General features: G+C 54.3%; 1 protein-coding gene across 1 annotated transcript in view; it reads left to right on the top strand.

Moving 5' to 3' along the window:
* Positions 1–670: 670 nt before the first annotated feature.
* Positions 671–18,383, top strand: part of Lrp1 (LDL receptor related protein 1) — an 83,875-nt gene continuing 66,162 nt past the window's right edge. Inside the window, exons 1-6 of the mRNA XM_075954860.1 lie at positions 671–1,220; positions 9,316–9,438; positions 12,004–12,141; positions 14,018–14,137; positions 15,994–16,122; positions 16,237–16,500. Coding sequence (XP_075810975.1) covers positions 1,151–1,220; positions 9,316–9,438; positions 12,004–12,141; positions 14,018–14,137; positions 15,994–16,122; positions 16,237–16,500 — 844 coding nt within the window. The 5' untranslated portion in view covers positions 671–1,150. The remainder of the gene's footprint in view (positions 1,221–9,315; positions 9,439–12,003; positions 12,142–14,017; positions 14,138–15,993; positions 16,123–16,236; positions 16,501–18,383) is intronic.

Below are 18,383 nucleotides of genomic sequence, written 5' to 3'. Positions count from 1 at the left end.
TGGGCGGGTACTTAGGTGGGCTCCATCCCTGAGCCCTAAGCGAGCCGACAAGCTCCAGCGTGTCCCCGCGGGTGTCCCTGTTTACTCTGAGCCCCGAAGCGAGGTGGGGGCGGGCCCACGTGGCCACTCCTTCACCCCGCCCCTCAGGCCGCAGGCCCCAATCCCCGGCCGGTTCTTACAAAGTCTCCAAATCAAAGCTCAGCCTTCGCCTCACCTTCCCGGCGGACTAGCCACCCCTGCCCCCACCCTAGGCTGGGGAGGCACTGGGTTCCCCAGGGAAATCAGGCCTCCGCCCAGACGTCGGCTCAGGACCCCACAGAGGGGGATCTGAAATCTAGGGGGTGACATTGAGCTTCAAAGAGGCGCTAGAGCTCCGCTCTCCTAGACCCTCACCCATCCCACCCTCGGCTCCTCCGGCTCCCGGGAGCGCCCGGGGCTAGACTGCAGTCAGAGGACAGGGCGCCTCGGGGACTCCCACTCCCGGACCGCTTCCCAGAACTCCAAAGCTTGTCGCGCCTCCGACTCCCCCTCCCCAGGGCAGCGCGCCAAATCAGCGCATGCGCATTCTCAGGATTGCCGCGTAGCTCTCCCCCCCTCCTCTTTTTTCTTTCCCCGCCCCTTCCCTCCTTCCCTCCTCTCCCTGTCCCCTCCCTCTCCCCTCTCAGCACCCCCCCCCCCGCGGCACTTCAGTCCGGGGGAACAGCGGTGCGAGCTCCAGGCCAGTGCACTGAGGAGGCGGAAACGGGGGAGCCCCCAGTGCTCCATCAGGCCCCTACCAAAGGCACCCCCATCGGGTCCACGCCCCCCACCCCCCACCCCGCCTCCTCCCAATTGTGCATTTTTGCAGCCGGAGGCGGCTCCGAGATGGGGCTCTGAGCTTCGTCCCGGGAGGGGGAAAGGAGCGAGGAGTAAAGCAGGGGTGAAGGGTTCGAATTTGGGGGCAGGGGGCGCACCCGCGTCAGCAGGCCCTTCCCAAGGGGCTCGGAACTGTACCTTTCACCTACGCCCCTGGTTCGCTTTGCTTAAGGAGAGGATAAGAATAGAAGAGTCGGGGAGAGGAAGATAAAGGGGGACCCCCCAATTGGGGGGGGCGAGGACGAGAAGTAAGAGGACCAGAGGGTGGGGGCTGCTGCTTGCATCGGCCCACACCATGCTGACCCCGCCGTTGCTGCTGCTGCTGCCCCTGCTTTCTGCCATGGTCGCCGGGGCCACTATCGATGGTGAGTGAGATTCCGCGGGCCCCCTTGGAACCCTGGGGGCTCCCCCTTCCCAACCCCCACTCCTGCGTCTGGATGGGGAAGGGAGACGCGGGAGGGGGTGCCTTTTGTTATCCCAGTCCAGCTGACACAGCAGCGGCCTGACTGGGGGCGGGGATGGGGTCTGATTTGGGGGATGGGAGTCTGGGACAAATGATGCTTCCAGGGCCCCCCAGCTCAGACAAAGACCAGAGGCCTGGCTAGGGAAGGAGGGCTCCCCCTTTTTCTGATCCCGGGATTGAGAGGCCTTCTCTTCCTATTTCTGCTCGGGGAGGGCCTATGCCTCCGCTACATCCTCCACCCTCCCACCCCCCCCATCTGAATTGTGAAGGAATCCGGATTTGCTGTGTACCGCTGCAAAAGGGGGCGGAGGGCCTTTTGCAGTGGACTCTGAAGGCTGGAAGGCAAAGCTGGCTAGGGGTGCCCTGCTGGCCAGAGGGCAGGCAGGCCGAGAAAGCCGTGGGTGGGGATAGGGAGGGCCCCCTGTTTGGGTGTGGAATGAACCCTGCATCCCAGGCATAGAGGCCTCGGTCCAAAATTCTGGGCTGTCTGCCTTGGTTCCGAAGTGAGCGCTCCCCTCTGATGGCCTCTGTCAATAGCGGTGTTGAGGCATGGAGGGGCCTGGTGATGCTCTTGACTGATTTTCGCTTCTTAATTCCTGGGAGCTTTGAGATGAGAAAAAAAATCAGATGTCATCATTGTGGAAGAGACTGGAGAATGGTCTGGAATGCTGGGGAGAGGGTTCAGAGGAAGCCGATTTCTGGCTTGATCACAGTTTGGATTGGAAGGAGAGCTGGCAGTTGGATGGGGGGTTATGACTATGCTCCCGCACCCCAATTCCCGCTCATTTAGTAAATGCGTTTAAGCCCAGCCTCCCTCACCTCTTACACTTTATATAGTAGTTAGGCTTGGACCACTGTGTTCTTTTGGGGAGACTGTGTACCCCTCTCCATTCTTCTGTCAGCTGTTTTCCCTCTTGCTGTGAGTCACCAGTTCAAGACTTGCCCAAGCTTTCAACTGGGGGTCATGGGGTTGAATTGGGCTGGGCCCCTAACTTGAGAAGGGGTGAGATTCGTTACTTCCTGTCGGGTTTGCCCTCCCACTAGGGACAACAGCCTCAAAGCATCAGACACCCCTCCTCTGTCTTCCAGATCTTGCTGCCAGGCTGGGATTGGGAAAGTTTTTCTCTGAAATCAGATTATGTATTCTCCTCCCCTTCTCTACTTGTTTCCATTGGGAGAGGAGGGCAAGAGGGTCAGGAAGCAGCTGTGCCCAGAAAAACAGTTTACTCGGTGGCCCTCATGTCATGTTAGGGACCGTCCCATCTGGCTGCCGTCCCTAATCTTCTGAAAATCCTTCAGACAAGCCTGTGCAGCCACCCTCTGCCCTTCACGTCCCACGTCATCTTGCGCTTTCTTCTGGGTCTCAGCCCTGTCAGGGGAGAGGGGAAACTGAGGCAAAGAGCCCTGTGAAGGGAGGTGGCTGGAGTCAGGTAAGAGCACAGGCGGTCTGTAGGGCGGATCACTCCAGGGAGCCTAAATGCTGCACTAAGTGGATTGATTGGCGGTGACCGAATGAGGGAGTCTGACATGTCTCCTTAACTGTCACCTCTAAAACTCTAGTTCATAGCCACTCTCCTCATGGCCCCACAGGGTAAGGGTAAAGGTCAGCGGTCAAATATTTGTCCTAGTACACAGGATGCTGTGTCCATCCCTGTCGAGAAATACAGTCCCCGGGGAAGGGATCACCTCCAAGCACATCCATATTCCTCCCCTGGGGAGGAAGGGAGAACCTGTAGGAGTTGGCGCTTTAGACTCTGAATGTCCTTCTTGGCTTTCTGGAGAAGGGGCCTCCTGCCTCGACTTACCTGATGGTTCAATTGCCCTTCCCGCTTCTTGGGAATAGCTCTAGGGGCCTTCCCCCCCCCCCCCGTTCTTTATTCTGTCTGAAACTCATACAGGAGTCCTCTGCATTGTGGAGTGAAGGGTTCAGCCCCTCCTAGTGAATCCACTTGCAGCCAAGGAGGTCTGAGAAGGATCACTGAGAGCCCTGCTGAGGAGAAGGAGCAGATCAGGGTGGAGGGAGCGCCCCAGGCAGCAGCTCAGGGAAGTCTCTCCTCTTCCCAGCTCTCTTCTCTCCCACTTGAGCCAGTGGCGTGGTGTTATTAGTTGCTAGGGAAGGTGGACAGTTGAAGCGAGTTATGAGGTTGACATGCTAGCCTTCTGGCTTCCCGAGAGAAGGTTCCAGTCTGCATCCTCCTGCTCAGACCCAAATCCTAAGCATCCCTCCATGGCTTCCTCTTTCGACATGGCAGACATGTGCGGCAGATTAATACGGGCCATTATTTGGGAGCAGCTTCACAAAACTTTTTCTTCCAGTCTTCTTCTCAGTGCTTTTGCGTGTTTGTTTTTGTTTGCTTTATTATTCTCTCTCTCTCCCCTTCTCTGGGCCTTCCAGCCATGTCACCCAGGGCCCAGCCTAACTCAGATCCTTTCCAAACCCACACCCTCTCTCAATGCCTTCCTGAGGTTGGGCGCAGCTCGGGGTGGGTGGCGAGAAAACTTAGCATGCCTAAGGCCCTGGGTTCTGTCCCCAGCACCAACAAACTCACCTCAACCAGCCATTGCTTACCTTTGCAAAGCCCTTCCTCACTCCAGTTTTACTCTTTCCTGTCTTGAACCCACACATGTGAGCCTCAAGAGTTTATTCACACACACCCTGGATTCTCTTCTGGGGTCTTCCCCACCCCTTGGCTTCCTTTCTCTGCCTGTGATCCAGATCTGAGTAGGGGGCGCTTGCTTGTCCTTAGGGAACCTGGGGCTGCTGAGTGGGTCTATGCAGGGGTCCCTGAGCTGGTGGTGACTTGTGCCAGGGAACCTGGTACACCCCCCCACCCCCCGTGTTCTGTCCCAGATTTCATCCTGGTTAGCAGGATCCTGCATTGTTTGGAGAAGGAAGCAGTTGGCTCTGGAGTGTTTCCCGTGCTGTGGCCTCATGGCACAGTGTAGAGCCTCCCAGGAGGAGGTGAGGGGTAGGGGAGAGGAGATTGTCCACCACACTCCTGTGAGATGACAGTCCCCCAGGCTGACTCCCCAGCTTTCCCGCCCCTCTCTCTGAGAAGCAGCAGAGTCTGATCTGGACTCCCTTAGCTCAGAAGTTGTTGTGTTGGTACTCCGTCTCCCAGAGTCTGGATATGTGCTGCCCCGTGTCTCAGGTCATTCTCTGGGTTCACCTCGGGACAGCTGTGTCACCCTCTGGACAACCTCTGCATTGAGCCCCCTTCCCGCCTTTTCTGGCTGCCTGCTTTGCCGTCTGTCCATCTTCTTATTGGTCTTCTAGAAGCTCTGTGTCTCCGGGGCTCTTGTTTCTTAACTTTTATTTGCCATCCTTTGCCCCCGGCTGTCTGTGCTCAGTCACTCTCTAACTGTCTTTTGTCTCTGTCAGTCCCCTAGGTCTCGAAAGCTATCTGATAGTGGTTTCTCTTCCTGCCCCTTACATTTGCTTATTCTTCCCTTCTTGGACCCAGACTGTCCCCTTCAACTTCCCCCGAATTCCTCCCTTCTAACCCCCTTTCACTGATGTTGGAAATTGGCATTAGGGCAAATATTTCTGTAACAAAAAACAAACAAACAAAAACTTGATTTGTGTGTGTGTGTGCGCGCGCGTGCACGCTCATGCACGCGTGCACGCTCACTAAAAGGGGGAATTGGAGGTGAGACTTCTGGTAGAACTTCCTCTCAACAGGAGTTTGAGAACTGAAGGAGGTCAGGAGCTCAGAGCTTTCCCCGCTGCTGAGAGCAGGCCATGTGGGGCACGGGGGAGGGCTAATAATGGGCTCAGCCTTGGGAGAGACGTGTTGACCTCCACCGGCATTCGAGGGGATCTGGATTTTATTTGTGGGGAAAGGAGAAGACAGGGTCGTGGGTCAGGCTGATGTCCTGAGTCAATATTGACTCAGGACGGAAGAGGAGACCCTTCTCTTCCCCTGGCGGCCCCCAGCGGTCCATACCACCCTGTCTGTCCATCTGTCCCAGGCCGCAAAGCAGAGTTCCAGACTCAGGAATGACAAAAATGTGTCTGAACCTCACTGAGCTGCGGGAAGGAGCCGCTGGTAACACCCAAAATACATAAAATTTGGGGAAAAGCTCTCTGTTGGGCCGGAGGCCTTTGCTGCCCTGCTCCCAAATGTTTGAAAGCTCAGATTCCTGGAGTCTGCCCCAGCCCCTCTCGCTCCTCCTGTTCCCTTAGGTTAGCATGTGGTTTCCCTTAGAGAATGTCCCCAGACCTAGCCCTGTCTCTGCTGTGTCACTCTGCAAAAGGCCCCAGGGTCACTTTCTTGCTGTCCCAGCCTTCCCTCCCCTTGTCCTTCGGGAAGAATGTTTGAGGTTCCCAGGGGTGGTTGAAGGACAGGTCCCTGTACTTTGGAGAAGTCTCTGTCCAGGGCTTTCTTCTCTCCCTCTTCCCTAGCCAGAAATACTGGCCTTCTGTCCCCACCCTACCCGAAGGTCCCAGAGTGGGACAGAGGATGATAGCCAAGGCTTGAGCCCAAGCAGTGGGGTCTGTGTTGTGTCTGGATACACACCCAACCCCACACCTCCTGCCCTGGCTCCAGCTTGGTGGCCCTGGGGGCCATGGCTGGGCTGGGTGCCTGGTTGGGGAGGGGCAGGGTGTTGGCCAAGTTAGCATGGCGGTCACATCTCCGGGCAAAGCAGAGAACAGACGGCCCCTGTGTCCCCGTGCTCCTTCTGCAGCTTGCTCTCCCTCCTCCCTCTCACGCCCCAGCCCTCTTCTGTCCCATTCTTGCCCCTCTCCTCCATGCCCTCCTCCTCAGAGGCTACCCAGTCTGTGCAGCCCCTGTTCCCCTCCCGCTGCCAAGGGAGCCGTGCTTCTTCCTCTTCCTCCTCAGTGTTCTCTGTAAGATGGGACTGCACTAACAAGCACCTCACGGCTTGACAGTAGGACCCCAGAGCTTCAGACCTGTGTGTGGTACTCAGTGGTCACCGGGCTGGAGTAGGCAGCGACTCTTCCTAACCTATGCTAATCTTGCCCCCCATCTGAAGGCTCTAAGGGTGGGTTTTTAAATGTTGGGTTCGGAGCAGACAGACCATCCTGCTGAGGGCATCTAGACTGGCTTGGCCTTTAAGGAGATTATACATTTCCTCCCCCACCCCCATCCCAGCTCCCTTCCAGCTTGGAGGAGGCTTCACTTGGCTGTGGAGACTGCCCCAAAGTAGGTTATGTGTTTCCCTTCTTCTCCCCCGAAAGGAAATCAAAGACAGGCTTCAGCCTTCTCACTCAAAATTCCTAGGGCTTTCTCCACCATGGCTGACAGGAAGTTCTTCCACTTATCCCCCTCCAATTCTGCTCTCCTGGCTCTCCTGAGAGACATGCACCTCCACACCCACCCCACCCCACCCCCGCCTGCTCCTTCCACCCTCTGCCCCTGAGCCTGAGCAGAAGGACAGGGTCTGAGCCCTCCTCTTTCTTTCCCGGAGGGAGGGGAGCCCATCCCCCACTGCCCTCCCTCCACAGCCACATCTGGTTTGTGAATCTCTCTCGTTTCAGCCTTTGGAGTTTGCCAGCTGCTGTTTCCTCTGTCGAATTCAGGCCAAAAATGGGGGTGGGGGACAGTGGGGGAACCATGTGAGGGCCAAAGGAGGGGATCCGTGGCTGGGACGTGGAAGACAGAGGAGGTTAGAGTGACCAGCCAGTGACCTCAGACCCTGGCTGTGAGTTCTGCCCCCGGGGAAAGCTGGGGCATGGGCTCAGCCCCAGGTGGGGAAGGGAAGGAGTGTTCTCGGTTTGGTGTCTCAGTGGTCCATTTCTGAGTTCCAAACATCCCATCTGCCTCTGAGTCCCACTGCAGCACCCCCCTCCCCACGGCCTGGCTGGCCGGGGAAGTGACGGTCTTCAGCATGCTAACTAAGTTGGCGGGCTGTTTCCCCCGGGAAGACCTCACAGCTGGCCCAGTGGGGCAATGAACTCAGCTTTATCCACCTCCTCAAGGGGCCTTTATTCCCGGATCAGGGGAGGAGGGAGGGAGGGGGACTCCAAGGGGGCCTGGCCAGGCCATCCTTGATGTGTTTCCTGAATCAGCTCTGGTTCTGGCCAGGGGCCTGGGTACAGTCCTCCCTGCCAGAGATGGGGATGAGGGAGACAGAAGCCTGGATATAGTCCTCTGTGCCGGAGATGGGGATGAGGGAGACAGAAGCCTGGATATAGTCCTCTGTGCTGGAGATGGGGATGAGGGAGACAGGGACCTGGGTATAGTCCTCCCTGCCAGAGATGGGGATGAGGGAGACAGGGACCTGGGTACAGTCCTCCCTGCCAGAGATGGGGATGAGGGAGACAGGGACCTGGGTACAGTCCTCTCTGCCAGAGATGGGGATGAGGGAGACAGAAGCCTGGGTATAGTCCTCTGTGCCGGAGATGGGGATAAGGGAGACAGAGGCCTGGGTACAGTCCTCTGTGCTGGAGATGGGGATGAGGGAGACAGGGACCTGGGTACAGTCCTCCCTGCCAGAGATGGGGATGAGGGAGACAGGGACCTGGGTACAGTCCTCCCTGCCAGAGATGGGGATGAGGGAGACAGGACATTTCAGTGAGGTCATTGGACTCTCTCCTTCAGAGCCCTGACACACTTTTCTTACTCTCGGCCCTGCATTTGAGTTAGTGATGTACAGACTCCCCAGGAACTGTGGCTCCTGAGGGGTTCATGACCTTTGCACCCATCTTGGTGCCTGGTTCAGTGCCTGGCACAGAGCTGGCCTCCAGTGTGTGTCAGAGGAACAGAGACAGGCTTACCCAGGTGGAAGAAAAGGAGATGAAAAGCTCGGAGATGGGACCCCTGCCCTGGTGTGGGTAAAAGACTCCTGTGCTGGCCATGGCGACAAGGGCCACAGATGACTGAGGGCTGTACTCTCTACGAGCCTGGAGTCATGGTTAACAGTACAGGCTGCTTTTTCAGAGGGCCTGGGTTCGATTCCCACCACCCAAAAGCAGCTCACACCCATCTGTAAGTCCTCTTCCAGGGATCCAGTGCCCTCTTCTGCCCTCCTCAGGCACCAGGCAAACATGTGGTGTACAGACACACATGCAGGCGAAACACCCATCCACATAAAATAAAACTTGAGAGAGAGAGAGAGAGAACCTAACGTCGGCTGAGCTGGTTTTGTCACTTGCCACATGTGTGATTCTGGACAGGTCTGGCCCAGAAGCTCTGGGTTAGCCGTGCTCTGCTTGTTGTCCTGGGAGGAAGACTAAATGATGGCAGATGGAAAGAGCCGATTGATCAATTGCCCCCAGCTCCGCACATAGCCCTGGCAGCCGTCGCTGACTTAGCACTGGGCGTAAGGGTAAAGGATGGGATGAGAGGAGTTAATGCCAGGTGGTTCCCATGGATGGAGCCATTCCACAGGTGAGGGACATCAGAGTTAGTCCCTGTAGACCAAGCCAGCCAACACCTTGCCTCTGCTGGGGAGTAATCTTAGATCCTTTTGTCGCCTGCTTTGTGATCTGGTCAACCAGGGAAGCTGTGTCTTGTGGTAGAGAGTGAACCTTCTACCCTCTCCCATCCTCCTTGTCTGGCCCCGTCCGGCCTTCCTCTGCAGGTAACATCTCCCAGCCACACCCTGTGCCAAGGGCACCTCCACAGTTCTCATGTGGGGTCCAGTGGTAAGGAGTTGGAGCTGGGGTGATAGGCCAAGAGGCCAGGGGTGTCCCTGAGGTCAGAGATGCGGAACGGCCATTTGTGGGCTGCCAGTGGGGACAAGAAGCATAGCAGTCACAGTTAGCAAGGTCAGGGGGCCTGGTGTCCGATGAGAAAACTAGAGCCCCAAAGCCTTTGACCCTGAATCCCTGGGGTGGAGGGGCACGCCACACAGACAGCCTGGAATACTTGGAAAGGGGCCATAAGACCCTCTTGGAGTCTTCTCCTTTGCCGCAGATGCACTGTATGGAGGATTGATGCCAGGAAAGGAAGAGTCCTAGGAACCCCCAGGGTCCAAGAGTTGGTTTCCATCCTTCCTTTACATACCCCCCTTTCTTTCCTTGCCTTTAGCCCCTAAAACGTGCAGCCCTAAGCAGTTTGCCTGCAGAGACCAGATCACCTGCATCTCGAAGGGCTGGCGATGTGATGGGGAAAGGGACTGCCCAGACGGCTCCGACGAGGCCCCTGAGATCTGTAAGTACCTTTTCTGAGTCCCTCTCTCTGAACCCTGGGCTTTTCTCTTTAATTTTGTACGGTGTTTGGGATAGGAGCAGCCCATCTCTAGCCTGGCACGGGCCTTGCTCTGAGGTTGTATCTGCCCGTGACACAGCCAAACGTGTTCTCTCCTGCTTCTTCAAAGTACCTAGCATGGTGTGAGTAGCAATGGCACCTTGGATTTCTCCTTTGGCTGTTACACCCCCAAGGCTGTTGGGGGCAGTACACTCTGGGCTGCACCCTTGCCACAAGGAGATAACCACTTGGCCCTTTCCTCTGAGAATTTTCTTCTTCCCTGATTTGAAGCTTCTCTGGCACTCGATGTGTGGCCTTCAGGTTCTGCCAGGTGCCCTTCTGCCCTTAATCTCCCAGGCCAAAGGCCACTGCTCTTGTTTAGTCCCTGTACCAGAAGCCCCACCCCTGTGCCCTTTCCTACACCCCGCCTTCCCCTGCCCCAATAAGTGGTGTAATCAGAGGCAGCTGTTTAAACTGGGAGAAAGGTCCCCACCCAGCCTTCACCCTCCCAGTGGCCAGGAGGGGGCTGAATTGGGTGGAGGACTTGCTGCAGGACCCCAGATACTGGGGTCTCTACCTTCAGTATCTCCCCTGCATAGCCAGTCCTGTCTTTTCCCCCTGGGTTTCATCCAGCACTGTTCCCATCCCGTCTCCCTTCTGATACCTCCAGCATAGTTCTCAAGGGTCGTGTTCAGAGTGGAAAGAAAGCCCCCTGTTCTTCACCCCTGTGCCTGGCCTGGAGGAGTAATCACCAGGCTATTAGGTCTGGAGCCTCCTCTTGTCTCCACCACTTCCCCCTGGTGTTTTTAACCCTGTGTGTTGGAAGGAGAGAAGGCCACATGGGGACTGGGAGAGTTTGTACTCTTCTGTTCATTCTTCCTTCGGTTTGATGCAAACCGCGTTTTATTGAATCCCCTCACGTGTTCACACACACGCATTCCCCCAGACCCTAACAGACTCCACCTGGTACCAACACCCACCAGACAAAGGCTCCGGTCGTTTTAGAGCCCACGTGCTCCCAAAAGTGGCTGCAGAAACACTCAAACCGGCCAGGTGGTGGTGGCGCACGCCTTTAATCCCCTCACTCGGGATGCAGAGGCAGGTGGATCTCAGTGAGTTTGGGACCAGCCTGGTCTACAGAGTGAGTTCCAGGACAGCCAAGACTGTTACACAGAGAAACCCTGTTTTGAAAAACAAAACCAAACAAAAAGAAGCACTTAGACGCCCAAACACATGTAGTAGCACACAGCCCCAGATAGGCTCACAGAAAAGATGGTATAGAAACCTCCTTGCCTAGAACCTCTGTCATCCCATGCCTCACTCGAACCCCTCCCTGCATAGGCGGGGTCAACACCAGCACAGACACACCCTTTCGTACCCTGCCTGTTGGGGCCGTTGGTGTCACCTCATCCCTGTGCCTGGCAACAATGGAAATGAAGAAGAATATTATCAGTAGACCACACCTTTTGACCTCTCTAGATCTTCCCATTAGGCCTTTGCTCTAGGCTGGAAGTCTCGAATAATATTTCTTTTTTTTTTTTTTTGGTTTTTCGAGACAGGGTTTCTCTGTGGTTTTGGAGCCTGTCCTGGAACTAGCTCTTGTAGACCAGGCTGGTCTCGAACTCAGAGATCCGCCTGCCTCTGCCTCCCGAGTGCTGGGATTAAAGGCGTGCGCCACTACCGCCCGGCATCAAATAATATTTCTTAAAAGAAATATAGTCTAAGTCATATACATAATTCTGAAATTTCCAAAAAAGGAGATAGCTAAAATTAATTTGAATGTTTTTACCAAATGCATCCAAAATATTATTTCAATATTTTACCTGTATAAAGTTATTAGAGATCTTTTTGCCTTCTTTTGATATTTGATATAAAAACTAGTATATATTTCATATGTAGATTTTGGATTTTTGTTGCTGTTTTCTGTGTGGCTCTGGCTGTCCTGGAACTCGCTCTGTAGACCAGGCTGGCCTCAAACTCACAGAGATCCACCTGCCTCTGTCTCCCGAGTGCTGGGATTAAAGGTGTGCACAACCACGCCCCTAGCTTCATATGTAGTTTTAATTTGGCACACTTCATTGTGTGAGAGCTGCTATGGCCGGTGCAGTGTCTATGAACTGGCTCACTTCTGAACTTGGTGCTTCCCTCGACACCCAGCTCTGCACTCTGGAAACCGCAGGAAGGTGGTTTGTTTCTGTCTGTTTATCATCTGAGCTCCCTTTCTGCCGGGGACTGTGTTTCCTTGAGCTCACCCAGACCTTTCACTCCGCCTCCTGCCTGCTCCTGATTTATAGACTATGGAGGCGGTAGGGGCCGTAAGTGTGGAGCATTTAGGGTGGACCCTCGCTTTCCTTTCACGAGGCTGTCAGTGTGTCGCTGCGTTGTGAGTGCTGCAGCGGGGGGCAGAAGGTTCCATCTAGTCCCCACAGCGTCTTACCTTGATTTATCCCTCGCCTACCCACACAGTAGAGACGGCTAAACAACTGCCTCAGGCAGCTTGGTCACGCCATCACATCTGTTTGCTCCTAGGTCCCCAAAGTAAAGCCCAGAGATGTCAACCAAATGAACACAATTGTCTGGGGACCGAGCTGTGTGTTCCCATGTCTCGTCTCTGCAACGGGGTCCAAGACTGTATGGATGGTTCCGATGAGGGTGCTCACTGCCGAGGTAAGGGTGCCACACGCTCTCCTGTGCGGTAGGTATGTGATCTCTTGACGCAACATCTGGTGGGATGTTACCATCCAAAGACCGTCCTTGTGCTTTGGTGGGTATGAGATGATGTTCTCTTCCCATGCCCAGACTTGTCAATGAAATTACTGGGCCCCTTGGGCTTGGAGCTTGATCAAACAGCCCTATGGGCTTCAGCTGTGGGCCAGACTGAGCACTTTTCCTCTGGCTGTGTGTGCTCGGACAAGTCGCCTCTCTTCAAGCCCGTTCTCAATTATTAAATGAGAAGTCAGCGTTTTATACTGTTTTTAATAGTGGGCTGCCTTCTTCAGATGCTTTCTTATGTGACTCCTGGGTCCGAACAGAGGAGCGGAGCTGTTGTTGTCAGAGCTAGGGTTAGATAGGGACCTCCAGTTTGCTTCCCTGACCCTGCCAGAGTCCTAGGAGGTAACCCTCACAAACTGCAAGTCTTGAAGGGACACAAGAGCTGCTCCTTCTCTTCCAAACATCCTCAAAGCCATTCAGACTGAGGAGGGGACATTAGTGACAAGTCACACTTCTTGACTGTGGTAGTGGTTTAAGCAGAATCCGTGATGTGGAAAGTGATAAACCTTCAGGCCTGGCTGTTGAGAGAAATACTCACCTGTCGTCCTGGGCCTGGAGCAAGCAAAACCTTTGACAGGCCTTGAGGGGGTGGTTGTGGAGGCGGGGCCAGTGTCATATGTCTTACACATGTCAGAAAACATCTGTTTGTGGGAGGAGACACATCTGGATCCTTTCACTCGGGCTGGGACTGTGGAGCAAGGGGATTTGTGGGAGATTTTTTTTCCCTCCTTTCTTTTGGCTGATTTTATGCGTAGCTCTTGGGATGAGACAGAAAGTAAGTTGAGGGCTAACTTTAGCCCTGTGGTCGGTCTTAATCAGTGTTGTATGCTCAGGTGTGCTTCCTTTTCGAATACCCTTTTAGTTGTAGAAACAAATAAACAAAAAACTTGGCTTGGATCCTCCCCAGATATTAGAGAAGCCCACCCACCCAGAAGGCCGCCTTTCCAGATTTCCCAGAGCAGGCAGCGTTTACCCGCTTGGCGAAAGACTAGAAAGACAGGCGGTGTGTTCGGACTATTCGGACTCACAGATCAGAGGGAGGCAGAAAGAATAACTGACCGCCCCCCCCACTCCTGGCAGGCTTAGAGCTTAAAACACCTTAGCCTCTCGCAGTTCCCTCCTAGGTGGGGGTGTGAAGCGCTTGGACAAAGGGGTCTTTGTGGGCTAGTCGCCTGGCCCCAAGCGAGCCCTTAATTGGGTCGCTGGGGGGGGGGACACAATTGTCCTACCTCTCCCCACCCCTTCCTTACTCCCTCTGTCTCTCCTGTAGAAGTGGGTCATGGCAGAAGGAGGAACTCATCTTCTTCCTCCTCTTCTTCCTCCGTCTGGACTCTGGATCTCCCTTCTGACTTAGAGCAGCACCCGTAGGACAGGGGCAGAAGCAGTTGCATTGCCTGCCCCTTCTTCACCTCAGCTGGAACTGACATGGTTTGCTCCCTTCAGGTGCAAACACAAGGCACACGAAAGGAACGAGACTCACTGCCTCTTCCTGTTGACCCTATGAAAATACCAGATGCCGTCTTAGGGGGCACGGATGGTCCAGCGTGACAGAGCAGGGAGAGACGGGTGTCAGGCCACGGTTGGCTGTGTGGCCTTGTGTCTGCTGCACTGGCCCTTTCTGGGCTTTGTAAAATATTGCTCCTGCTTCCTAAACGTCCTCCCTCTCTGGCACTGTGGCCTGTACTTCAAAGTGGTTTGTGAAGAGTGGCTGGAGATGGGGGAAGGTTGGTATCTTGGGGTGGCCTGAGTGTATCTCTCCTGTCTTGTGCAGAGCTCCGTGTCAACTGCTCTCAAATGGGCTGCCAGCACCACTGTGTCCCCACACCAAGTGGACCCACCTGCTTCTGTAACAGCAGCTTCCAGCTGCAGGCGGACGGCAAGACGTGCAAAGGTATGTGAGCGCGAGTGTGTCCGCGGGTGTGTGTGTGTGTTTGTGTGTGTTTGTGTGTGGACTGGCTGCCGGGTGGGCTGAGGCAGGGGGATGTCTGGATGTAGTGTGGCTGTGAGCCCTGAGCATTGCTTTCAGTGCACCTCTAAAATGTCTTTGCACATGAATTTTGTTGTAAAAAAAAAAAATTAAAACATTAACCAGATGGTTTGGCTCACACCTGTAATTCCAGTACTTGAAAAGCTGAGGTAGGTGGATTACTATGAGTTCCAGGCCAGCCTGGGCTACAGGGTAAAAACCTTTCTCAAAAAGATCAAAATTGGGCGGTAGTGGCTCACACCTTTATCCCAGAACTAGGGAGGCAGAGGCAGGGGGATCTCTGTGAGTTCGAGGCCAGCCTGGTCTACAGAGTGAGCTCTAGGACAGCCAAGGCTAAGGAGAAAACATGTCTTAAAAAAACCAAAAAAAGAAGAAGAAAAGATTGAAACATTACAGATAGAACAAGCTTCCCTTCTGATCCCGTTCCGAGGTGCAGTCTCCTAGCTGTGTGTTCTGCCCCTTGCCAACCCTCTGTTGTGTGCGTGTGCTCACCAAAACTCCGATTGCAAATCTTGCTTATGTGTGTGTTTCCATAAGTAACACCACATTGTATGTATCGCTTACAGTGTTTCTCACTCCTCAGTGCATTCTAGGGCTTCTCCTCTACCCCCCGTGGTAGTTTGTAGAGATTTACCTCATTCACTAAAAAACCACTGTGACGTGTAGCTCTTACCACAGCTTACTTGGCCATTTCCCTATTGATGAGTAAGATGTTCCCAGTCTTTCCTCTGTCGCAAACAATGAAGACTTTTCTGTTTTAAACTTGCCTGCCTCAAGGCTGCACAAACACGACCTCCTTGGTGTAGCTGACCCTGACCACTCTAAATCGTGCCCTGCGACCTGGCTTTCTCCTTTCTCCTTTTTTTTTTTTTAATGTGTATCAGTGTTTTGCCTAAATATATTTGTGTGTGACACACGTGTACTTGGTGCCTCTGGAAGACAGAAGAGGATGTTGGATCCCCTGGGACTAACATGGATGAATTGTGAGCCTCCATGTGGTTGCCAGGAACTGATTCCAGGTCCTCTGCAAGAGCAGCCAGTGCTCTTAACAACTGAGCCACCTCTCCAGCGCCTCTGCATTTTTTAAAAAGATTTATTTATTTTTCTATGTATGAGTGTTTTGCTTACACGTGTATTTGTGTACCATGTGCGTACTTGGTGCCTGAAGAGGTCAGAAGAAGGTGTAGGAACCCCTGAAACGGACATTACTGGTGATTGTGAGTCACCATGTGGGAGCTGGGAGCAGAACCCTGGTCCTCTGGTAGAGCTATAACTGTTCTTAACCACTGGGCCTTTCCTGCAGCCCCATGCCTTTTCTTTTAAACACAGTGCTAAGGATCAAAGCCAGGGCCTTGCACATGTCAGGTAGGCGCCTACCATAGCCCCTTTACCCTTATTTTTTCCACAGCACCGGTCTACCACTTCTGGCCCAAGCTTTACCTTGTGTTTCCTTTATTATAACATCAGCCTTCCCTTTACTACCAGAATGTCTGCTTCATGAGGATGGTAATGTAGTTCCGTTGTCAGAGTCAGTGTTGTATCTACTGTGCCCACCTCACTGGTTTTCCAAGAAATGTTTTCTGTATGAACAGATGAGAGTAGCGTGAGGGAGCAGAGTAAATCCCGAAACTGCTTTCTGGCCAGGAGGTTTGCACATCCCCACGCCGTCGATTCTGCCAAACTGCCCTTCAGCAGGTGGTGTCTCAGAGCGCCCTTGCTACGCTGGATGACGACTCTCTTGTCTTTTTTTCCCCTCACAGATTTTGATGAATGTTCAGTGTATGGCACCTGCAGCCAGCTTTGCACCAACACAGACGGCTCCTTCACGTGTGGCTGCGTGGAAGGCTACCTGCTGCAGCCAGACAACCGCTCATGCAAGGCCAAGAATGGTGGGTAGGGCTGTCCCATGGCCTCAGAGCCAGGGACCTGCAGTGCAGCTCCCCAGGCAATGGCGACGTCAACAGTCAGAAGTCCCAACTGACCTTTCTCTGTCCCGTCTTCAGAGCCAGTAGACCGGCCTCCTGTGCTACTGATTGCCAACTCCCAGAACATCCTAGCTACATACCTGAATGGAGCCCAGGTGTCTACCATCACACCCACCAGCACCCGGCAGACCACAGCCATGGACTTCAGCTACGCCAATGAGACCGTATGCTGGGTGCATGTCGGGGACACTGCTGCCCAGACACAGCTCAAGTGTGCCCGGATGCCCGGCCTGAAGGGCTTCGTGGATGAGCATACCATCAATATCTCCCTTAGTCTGCACCGTGAGTCACCTGTTCAGTGGGCAGGGGAGAGCGGGGGAGATGGGCAAGAGGGACCCACTTGGGAAAATTAGACAGAATGAGCCCTGCCTGGAGCAGGAGCCCAGTGAAGATGCCTCCAGCAAAGGCAAGGGGCTTGATGCCTCTTTATAGCAGGGCCCGAGCGACGCTACCTCCTGTTACACTCTGAGCTGTCTCTGGATGGCTTTTGCATTTCTGGTCCAGGGCTCAGGGAGGCCTCAGTGGGGAAGTGAAGGCTAAGAGGGCAATGAGTGGTCACTCTCTGGGGACCAAGGGACTGTCCCGTCCTTGAAAGAGGAGTGTGGGTTAGACTACAGAGGGGCTTTCCCATAGAGCAGGAGCTGGGACTAGGGGATAAAAAAAGATAAGGATCTGGAGAAGGGTCAGGAAAGGGGAGTGTTAAATAGCAGAGAGCAGAGAGCAGAGGAGCCTGAGCCTGGCTTTCTTTGGGTTATCGTACCCTCAGGAGTATGGCCAGAAGGGACTTCCTACCGCTGGGGAGGTGCCAAGTCCCTGAGCCTATTTCCGGTCCTTGGCAGTCAATGAGAATAAGGAAGGAGCCATGAGCCGCTTGGACATTTAGGATATGCCGGCCATTCCCATTCAGGCTGTCTGCCTACGCAGCTTTACGGCCGCACAGGGAACAAGGGTGTCATGGGATGGGCTCATGCCTAGCTGGGTGTAGATCCACTCCAATGTCGTTATACAAACAAATAAAAGCTACTTCAGAGTTGACAGCTGGCAGGTCATATTCCCCGAAAAGCCACATCGGACTGAGGGAAAGGATCTGTGGCTAGTCTGTCCCCAGCCCTCAGATGTAACTGTATCTCTGACCCCTAGTAAACCAGAGCCTCGCTGCCTCAAATTCGGTTTCCTAAGCTACACAATGGGTTGGTGCTAGTCTATCCAGGTCTGATAAGTTGAAGTGAAAGTTGAGTGGTAAATAAAGTATGTAACTAAGGGTTGCGGACTTTAGATCCTCGTGGTTTCTCCTTTTGTTTTGTTTTTGCTGCTGCGGGTGCTGAACCCAGGGGCCTCACTGGCAAACGCTAAGCGTGTGTTCTGTGGCTGGCTAAGGCCTCGGCTCCTATGGTAGATCCGGAAGTGCCTCTCCCTGGGCCTGTGAGGTTCTCCCATAGAAAGCAAAGGTCCCGTGAGGTCCTGAAGGATTTGGTCTGAGTGAGAGGGTCCTTTTGGGGATGGTGGAGCACAGAGGGGTCGTTACTGTTTGTGGCCTCAGGATACTGCTCAGACATTGGGACTCTTAGTGTCTAAGGGTCCCCTGTGATTGGATGTGTGTCCTTCTGGAGTGCTGGGCTGAAAGCTGCCAGGCACCTGAGGGTGAGCAGCTCAAGGAGCCCTGTGTGGTGAGATTGGTGACAACTACCCAGATGGTGTCCCTTGTTCACTATCCTTCAACAGACCTGCTTGGGCAAAAGACACAGCAGCCTTTTCTCCAGTCTTGCCTGAGGGCCAGACTGTGGTCCACTGGGTTCTCCACTTCTGTTCTGGCCTGGTCCATCCTCCTGACTTCCTCCCCACAGAAGCAGGAAGTAACTTTGGGTAGATACCCCTCCCTTGGCAAACAGATTTGCCTGGCCTCCCCAGGCTGCCGAACTTTACTGGGCCTCTGGGGCAGAGTCCAGGAACCTGGAAGAGACCAAGGTTCTTGGGGGAAATACGCTAGGGGAGAATGAGCGGGCTCCGTGTGCCCCAGCTTTTCTGTTCCTCCCTACCTCATCCCCACCCCCACTCCTGACGCCAGAGTGTCTGGCTGTCACCATGAGGATGGTTGTTTGCTCTCATCCCACAGACTAATTATGGGCCCTGAGTTGAAGATGTCGGAAGAGTCTCTGTAACACCCT

Source organism: Microtus pennsylvanicus, chromosome 20, assembly GCF_037038515.1.
Source record: "Microtus pennsylvanicus isolate mMicPen1 chromosome 20, mMicPen1.hap1, whole genome shotgun sequence".
Lineage (NCBI taxonomy): Eukaryota > Metazoa > Chordata > Mammalia > Rodentia > Cricetidae > Microtus > Microtus pennsylvanicus.
The sequence above is the reverse complement of the archived record's forward strand: the minus strand, read 5'-3'. Positions and strand labels throughout refer to the sequence as shown.